General features: G+C 31.0%; 1 protein-coding gene across 12 annotated transcripts in view; it reads right to left on the reverse strand.

The window, feature by feature from the left end:
* cdhr1a (cadherin-related family member 1a) overlaps nucleotides 1-9,436 on the reverse strand; it is a 221,539-nt gene that overhangs the window by 19,997 nt on the left and 192,106 nt on the right. For 5 of the 12 annotated variants that reach the window (XM_073919510.1, XM_073919515.1, XM_073919513.1 and 2 more), the window contains 5 exons: nucleotides 4,259-4,354; nucleotides 2,050-2,195; nucleotides 1,905-1,955; nucleotides 1,737-1,826; nucleotides 1,517-1,603 (listed from right to left, as the gene is read on the reverse strand). In XM_073919510.1, the coding sequence (XP_073775611.1) occupies nucleotides 1,517-1,603; nucleotides 1,737-1,826; nucleotides 1,905-1,955; nucleotides 2,050-2,195; nucleotides 4,259-4,295 (411 nt within the window). In that variant the 5' untranslated portion in view covers nucleotides 4,296-4,354. 12 annotated transcript variants of the gene reach the window in all.

Raw genomic sequence — 9,436 nt, forward strand, 5'->3', positions numbered from 1 at the left:
CAGGCTATGGAAATTATTTTTACTAGATCATATTTATAAATGAAATAATAAATAGACTTGATGTGGTAGTCTGTTGTACTGGTGTCAAATGGCGTAATGCACATATAACAGTACGCGCAACACTATCATTATTTGAATTAATAAAAATGAGCACAGCGAAACAGAATTTTTCATTTTGTTCTCACATTGTATACATCTGGCTCTGCAATATGAAGTTAACACCACAAAAGAGTTCTAACTCTGCTTTGTTCCTGCCCCTGATAAAAAGCAATAAAACTGTGCTAACAATTGTGAAACATTCCTTTATCCAGGGTGGTAAGTGATACTTAGAATGATGATAACTCTGGGTTAGGCAGAGTGTGAAAAGCCCAATTCTTATTGTTTTTACACATTAAGGTAAAGGGAATATAGTGTAATCGCACAGACCTTGTCATTGATTAAAAAAATACAGATATTTAGGTTTATGTAAGGAATAATGTAAATCATCACAATATTGAACATGGTTTTAGTGGTTATGACCAGCTTTTGTGGATATACAGTTCTATCAAGGGCTTTGGAATAATGAACAAATATGTAAAAAGATAGGTCAAAAATAAAAAGGAATATAAATAATAATTAGTTCTCTCAACTGGATGCTACGCTGTAAAAAAAAAATGCTGGGTCTACACAATTCATTCATTTTGTCCCACCAAAAATCAATTAAGTTAACAAATTTAAGCTGATTGAACATAAATAAAGTTTTTGCCCAAAAAATGTCCAGAATTGTGTTGTTTAAGCTTATTTTAAATAAGTAGCTTGAACAAGCAGCAAACATGTTTTTTTTGAGAGTACAGTACCAGGCTTTTGCCCGTATCAGATTGTCTGGTTGTGAATAATTGCTAAAGCTTTTATCAGGATATACAGTACAGTAGCTGTGTAAAAACATTACTTTAACAGGTATAATTACCTGAATTGTTTTTACTGTACATGTTCAGAACAAATACACATTTGCAACAGATGTAACTGCACAAGGATGCTACAACAGGTAGCACTTTACAATAAAGTCTCAGTAAACATTATTAATGGATTGAAATCAGTAGTGAGAAAAAGACAGATTAATTACAGTAACTATATTTTATTAGTAATTTATTTTATTTTATAAAATGACAACTACTTTATTTTGATGTGTGATTAAGCACTCACTGAGAGCATAACAAGCTGAGGTGTAAAAAATTCCAGCTGTTGTTGTCATTACATTGCCCTAAATTAACTGATAATACCAAAGGATCACAATTTTCTGCCATTGAATATGAATAATAAATGAAAACCAATCACCTATTAAGTCTTCATTTGATGCTGTTATGATCACCACTGATAATGCAGAAAATTAATGTTCTTAAAAAGTACTCAAAGTATAAAATAAATAAATAACTATTTACAATATTGTAACACATACAATATTAATATTGTGAATGTTCATTATCACAATATATTGAATTATATTTATATTGAATATCTGCATATGCTTAGATGTTACCTGAAGGAAGTAAGTGACTGATCCTCCTGAGCCGGTGTCCCTGTCCACTGCCTGCACCTTATAGATGCTACTTCCAGACGTTGTGTTCTATGTTCAAACACACACAGAGTCAAATCACTTTAATCAAAAATGTTTACTGGCCAGGTATCTTCCAAAATACATTCTACAGGAGCCTGAATGAATAATATAATGACAGATTCTCTGAGACTAGACTCCTCACCTCTGGCACATCTACGATGGAAGGCATGTTTTGAAACTGTGGTCTCTCATCATTGGCATCCATGATAAAAACTGAAACCTTTTCAACTACCTGACAATACATCAAAGTATTAGAATGATCACATCTCTGGTACTGATATACGAGTCCTTAATCAGTCGTAATACTTACTTTATTAAGGCTATCAGAGATGCTGACAAAGACTTCAATCTCATCTTGTGCCTGTGATAATAAATAAACATAGTGTTATAAACGTTTTCTCAGCATTCAAATTTTAACACTTGAAACTAATTATAAATAAAACTGTGCACTGTACCTCTCTGTCAAGGTCCTCTATTAATGTTACTACTCCAGATTTGGGATGAACACGAAAAAACTCTTTGGATCCGGGTTCAAAGGTAATTCCATACTTTACTGGCTGGCCTTCTGGGTCAGTTCCATTAAGAACATATATCTGTGTTCCTGTAATATACAGATTTAAGAAAATAGTTCTGTACTTTTAGCATTCACACAAGTCAAGATGACATTTTGATGTTTTGCAGTATATTACATTATTTTTAGTCATACTGTTGGCCCCAGACTCCAGCTTTCTAGACTTTTTTTAACTATTAAAATGAATATGTCATTTCATTTTAAACATTTGTCATTTTTTTATTATTATCCTTTAAGAAGAAATTCTGAAGAACAATTGGTCCATTTTGACTTCAATAATTTTTTCCCTAAATGTTGAAAGCCTTCTGGGGTACTTAAGCAAACTCTGAACAGGGGGGCTTAAAAATATTAGCTAAAATTAACTGCAGTGTTAATTGCATTAACTTTAGTTAATTTAGTTCGATTTTTCATTAAATCCCCAAAATTACCCCTATTTCCTTCATCTGTTCTTTTAGATAAGTTTGAATAAATTAAAAATGAATAATAATAATAATAATAACAATCATAATAATAATAATAGTAATAATAGTAATATATTAAAAAATATTATTTCAGCCAACAAAAACAAAATAGAGTAAATGATTAAATATAAAAATTTTAATCTTAAATACTAAAATATATATTACTGAATATAATTAAATATAATTTAGTAATGTATAGTTTATATTAGGTTAACTACACTAAAATATACTCTTATTAGAGCTATAAAAACAGTTTATGATTCTTGTTTTGTTTTGTTATTTGACTTACATGCAATGTACGAACAGCAGTGGGTTTATTTGGCTCCTTTTTGATTACTTTCCTGTTTTTTTTTAAATCGCCTAAAGTAAAAACTTGCCAAGACAAACATCTTGTATGTATCTGTCCATTTAAGTGAACACCAGTGGCCCAATGTAGCCTGCACAGTATGTTCGTGTTTCACTCAGACTCAAATAGCAAAAAACTAACCAGGGAACAATGCCTCTTTGACGGCTTAATACGCTTTTAACTCTTTTTTTAGCATCAAGCATGTCCAACAGGAGACTGTATATTACGACAGTCACGTTACATGCCTCGACTGATTTAAACTTAAAGGAACAGTTCACAGAAAAAATGTAAAATGTTGTCATCATTTACTTAAGTTTCTGTTGAACACAAAAAAGAGAAACTGAAAAATGTTAGGAAAAAACAGCAATTGTATAATTCCATAATATATTTTTGTTCTTACTATGAATGTCAATGGCTGTTGTTTTTCTAACGTTGGTTAAAAAAATCCTGTTTTGTGCTCAACAGAAAAAAGAAGTCAATAAAAGTTTAGAACCACTTGAGTGTGAGTAAATGGTAAATTATTTTAAACAAATACATTTGAAATAAAGAGGTTGTGCTTTCTATTTCTGCTGTTTTTTTGTTTTTTTTTTTCGTTTGGGATTTATATTTATCTGTAATGAAAATAATGTTACATGTGGGATTTTAATGTGGCATTAGTATCAAAATATCTGTGGCAAAGAGCTAATTTGAGTGCATTGTGTTTGATATTCCATATTGCTAAGTTATATTTACCATATCCGAAATATTGCTGCTCAAAGATTCATCTCAATATTTTTGTGCTTTTCTGTTAAAAGTAATTTGTCAATTCTAGCAAGCTTCCTGTAAATTTTAGATAACAGAACTGTAAAGAGATACTGTCACCTTATTCACACAGATTTTAAAACCACAACTGGTTACAGTTTGAAGGAAATTTGCACAAATTATGAGGACTGTATATTATAACCCACATTCTTTAAAAATATCTTCTTTCGTGTTCAGTCCAAAAAAAAATTAATTAACATTTGGAGAAATTTTAGAATGATCTACATCTAGAATCCTAAATCATAAACTGTAAAAGTCATGGGCCTCTAAACCAATTTGAAACAATAACATGAGCCAATTTGTGATCTCAAGCCTACTTTCAGCAATATATACCTCAATCAACAATGAAATCTTAAGAACAAAATGGCCAATGGTGCACCAAGGCACGTGGTATCAGGAAAACAACAGTCGCCATCTTAATACGGTTTACACCTAGCCAGATGAGACTAGGTCAGTTTTCAAATCACATGGTACAAAATCGTTACCTCTTGGTGTATCCTCTGAGAGATTGAGGAGTGCCATATTTCCGTTGTTACTGTTGGGCCCATTATCATAGAAATAGGGTGCATAGTCACTCTGTGCTATAAACAACAAGCAGACATCAGATTAGCATAACCTCAATTAACAGTGTAAAATAACCAGATTTACGAGGACAACTGTATCAATTTGTCATTTTACTAACATCAAGTTGATCACACATAATGTAATAACACTAATAACTCTCTCTATCCACTTGTCTGGGATTACTGGTGTCTTACGTCATAAACAGCTCGATATCCCTTGGTTTACCAAGGCTATTTTACTATATAAATTCATTTATGAAATGAATTTATATCTAAGTTTAGATTTTTTGTTGTTCAGGCAAGCCTGCATTTGCTCACCTCCTACTGTCAAGCAAGAATAAAGATGATGCGAATGAGAAAGAAACATCAAAGTACATTACAGTAGTCAAGAATATTTTCAGCAGTCAACAGCTTACACAATCAAATAAAGGAATGTTGTCTGAGTTCAAAGGTGTTAATGAATACATACCAAAGCAGAAATGCGCTAACAGAAGAAATGATGAAAACTGTATTTCCCTTGCATTCTTCATCCTAACAAAGCAGAGCGGTTACAGCAGGCCAGACAGCACACTATTGAACAGAGCTATGTCGGTGTCCTTCTAAGGGTGTTTGTTTCAGATTGAGGAGAGCTGAGGCAGGTGCTAAAGCCTAATCCAATGACACAAGCCTTAACCCTCAGTGCATTTTTAGAAGCCCAGCTTTGCTGCATAGTAATTTCTGGCCACAAGAGGGGCTCGCGAGCAGCACACCTGAACTGATGTGACAGGTTACACACCATCTTAGTTGTAGTACTACTGAAATATCGCATTCAGAATGCTGGAATGCTGGAGGGGTGGGGGGGATATGGGAGTACAAAAAAAAAAAAAAAAAAAAAAAAAGTGCAAGACCAAAGATATTAACAGTTGAAGACAAAATGATTGATAATTATATTGATTAATAATTTAATTTAATAAAAATTAGCTCCCTATATATATATATATATATATATATATATATATATATATATATATATATATATATATATATATATATATATATATATATATATATATTCTCTTATTAGCTACAGAATCCACTGTTGTCCAATAACTAGCCTTATTATCCTAGCCTAATAATTGCCTAGTTAGCATAATATCCTAGTTACATCTTCAAATTGCACTTTTAGATTAATACATCTTAGAAAAAGTAGAAAATAGTATGCACTGTCATCATGGCTAAGACAAAAGAAATTTAAAAAATGTGTTGAAAAAATATTCTGTCCATTAAGCAGCGTTCGGGAAATGTATAATATATTATATATAATATATTATACATTTTCCAAATGCTGCTTAATGGACAGAATATTTTTTAAATATATATAAACAGGTCTGCTAATAATTTTAACTTCAACTGTATGCACCTTGCTTTGATCTAAGTTGGACTCCATTCCTTAAAAAACTGTCCTAATTCTGACACCCAGTTGCTGCAGATTTGTCGTCTATGATGTGAATCTTAACTTCCAGCTCATCACAAAGGTGCACTGCTGAATTGAGATCTGTTTGGGGGATGTTTGGGGTTTAGGGAACTCAATGTCATGTTTGAGAAAACACTTGATACACTTGAGATTATTTGAACTTAGCATCACCAGTACAATCAAGAAAGTCAAGGAATCAGTCAAGAAGTTATTCCTCAAACTATTAAACTGCAGCAGCCTGAACCAATGATATGATGAGGCAGGATGGATTCATGCTTCCATGTTGTTCAGGTCAAACTCTAAATCAGATATCCAAACGTCACAGCAGACACCACACAACCTTTGCTGGCTTTCGATTGTCCAAATTTGTTGAGTCTGTGTGAACTGTAGCCTCAGTTGGCTGTTGTTAATGTCAGGAATATCAACAGTGTGCTCTTCTTCTGCTGCTGCTGTAGCTCATCTGCTTTAAGGTTTGATTGTTGTGTGTTAAGAAATGCTCTTCTGCAGATAGTGATTGTTCAAAGCTGTAAAAATAAAAAAGTATTAAATTATAAAAGGCTTTGAATGATATTGATAAGTTCTTATCAAGTATAAATTAAATAAATAAATATTATAAAAAAATGTTATAAGATAAATAATTTTTAAACAAACATTGTTAAATAAATATTAAATGGATAAATAAATGCATACAATTAATTACAATTACAATTAATACAATTAAGTAAATAAATATAAAATAAATACAAGATACATATTATTAAATAAATTTTGTTAATTAAATATTGTTAAATAAATAAATACATAAATACTGCACATACATGCATATAGTACACACATAAAAACATACAATAAATAAAACAGTCAAAAGAACAGATGAGCATGGATAAAAACTAGCCTTGCTATTACTGACTACTGAAAATCACATGCTAGTTGTAAAGTCTCAGATTCAGTTGCCATATAGAAATAAAACTGTTTTCATATGACTTCTCGCTCAGATGAGCAGCTGTGGGGATCACAAACCGAAACACCTGCCAATTTACCTTCATCTACATTTGTGAGTGTGGCTTTGCTTTCAGGTTTAATTTGTTTGGAACAGGCAGATGGCAGGCAAGCAGATTAACCTACAATAATCCTTCATCATCGTGTAGTGCTCAGAGCCAGTCTACAGGGACATACAAACTAGAAACATCTCTGCATGAACAGCACAGAAAACAGTGAAATCTGGCCACATCACAACATATTGATTATCTTAAGATGATGATCAAAATTCTGAAGTGATTATGCTTATTAATAACAGATTTATTGCATTGCTATTGTATTATCTACATTTAGAAATCCTAAGCAATGAGGATAATTTTGCTCTATTATATAAAAAGAATGCTCATTTTTTAATCAGAGAAAAAACTAAAAGCAAGACAAAAATCCAGTGTTTTGACAGATTAAACCTGAAAACGTCTTGTATATGGTGGTCATGTGCGTCAGTCATACATCAGCAGTGTGGATTATGTGACAGAATAGAAACCTTGAATGGCAGACAGATTTACCATTTATGAAAAATATTATCATCTTCTTAAATCTGTTTCTGACGTGAATATAAAAGGTCTTAGATATCGCATTTATTGTGATTATCCTGGCATGGTCTAAAATAGGACATGCAAAAGCCAACAAAAATAAAAAAATAAAAAAGAGGAAAACGGAAAGAAACCTCAAATGACATTCTGAGTCTGCCTGATTTTTAATGATATCAGTGTGAATTTATACATCAAATATCCTTTTTAACATTTTGATATATGAAAATATGACATTTAAAGGTAGAAACATTATATGAAATAATATTATATGTATCTACGTGTGCTTGAATATACATATGAATGTGTGTACTGATTCATTACAACACTTTTTATTACATTATATTCAATATTACAAAGGTAATTTCTGACATTCGGAAAGGTTACAGTTGTGAAAACGGATGTGTGACAACTGGGACACTTTATATTTCATCAAGCCCAATACTGTGTAGCTATAAAGATCTGAAATCTTCAATCCACATGTTAGAATGTTACTGCTTGGATTACAAATAAGCTTTGGATTGGATGTAAAGTCTGGGGCATCAGCATATTTGGGTCATAATAATCTTCTTGCAAACTTCAGTTCATTTGAAAATATATTACGTATTATAGCTCAGTGTTTAAGCTTTTACATGGTCGACCAACCCAATCATTTTCTTTTTGCACGTTTCTCCTATTTCCAAAATGCTCTGAGAAATGTAAACAAACATGGCCCTTGTATTTAAGCTATATAAATAAAGTTGCAGAGATATGCACTTTACGTTACGGAAAAAAGTAGGAGACCACCTGAATGATCAGTTTCTCTGGATTACCGGATTTATTAGGTATGGGTTTGAGGAAAATATTAATATTTATATATTAATATCTAAATTATATATATATATATATATATATATATATATAAATTATATATATATATATATATATATATATATATATATATATATATATATATATATATATATATATAATTTAGATATTAATATATAAATATATATATATATATAATTTAGAGCACCAAAAAATGTCAAATGGCCAGAATAACAAATGTTTTCATTTGTTCTTGTTGACAATTGGGGTTATTCTACTAAAAATGTATATTTTAACTCTGCTGAAGTTAAAACACTGATATTGTGTTTTTACAATTTAGTTCAGTTTATAAAAGTCAACAAATTGCATTTTTATTGTAATTTAATGCAAAACAATGACAATTTAGTTATGTTGTGTTTGAGTAAAATGTAGTATTTTTTATTGTGTAAACTATGGATAAAAGTTTTTCCTAATTTAAAATAAATTTGTCATGTAGAGGCTTTGTTCTACAAAAAACTAACTTCAATAAACTATTTTATAAAGATTGAAAACAAATGCTATCATGACAATTTAAGCAAAGTTACAGACCAGTAAAAAAAGATTTTAATTTGAGTTAAATTTACACAATTATTCCAGCAACTGCTTATTTTAAGTGGCCTCCTTTATTTCCACAGCTGCACAAAGACAAACAGCTGTAAACATCACAATGTTTAAATAAGATAACAATAGTACCTCAAAAGTTGCTCTGAAAGTTCTTGAAAAGATGCAGCTGAGATTCAATACACATACAAAAACAGTATTTTTACTATATAGCAAGAAAACGGTTTAAAATGTGAATATTTTAATCATTGTATTTCATTAAAAAAGATCAATACTACTGTACATCACCGCCACCACGTGGTTACATGACGTTAATACTAAAAGTTTTGAGGTTCTCAATCGTGGCACATTCATAAATCAACAATCTGTGCGTTAAGTGATCTCTGAGCACTCATTCAGAGCAAAATAGCAGCACATCAAACAAGTGCATAAAAACGCACACAAACTAGCCTGTCTACAGAGAAATCTATAGTTTAACAAACATTAAAAAACTTTCAAACACAATTTAAAAGATGTTGCATAGTATTATCACAGCATAATAAAACGATAACTGTAGTAACTTTTAGATAAAAACATGTTGGAAAGCAGCCTAACTGTGCTTCGCAGTTTCGTTCAGACACGTTTTTTCCCGTTATTCGTTTATTAAGTGTACTCAGCGTTTTATCGCAG

Source organism: Danio rerio, chromosome 13 (genome assembly GCF_049306965.1).
Source record: "Danio rerio strain Tuebingen ecotype United States chromosome 13, GRCz12tu, whole genome shotgun sequence".
NCBI lineage: Eukaryota > Metazoa > Chordata > Actinopteri > Cypriniformes > Danionidae > Danio > Danio rerio.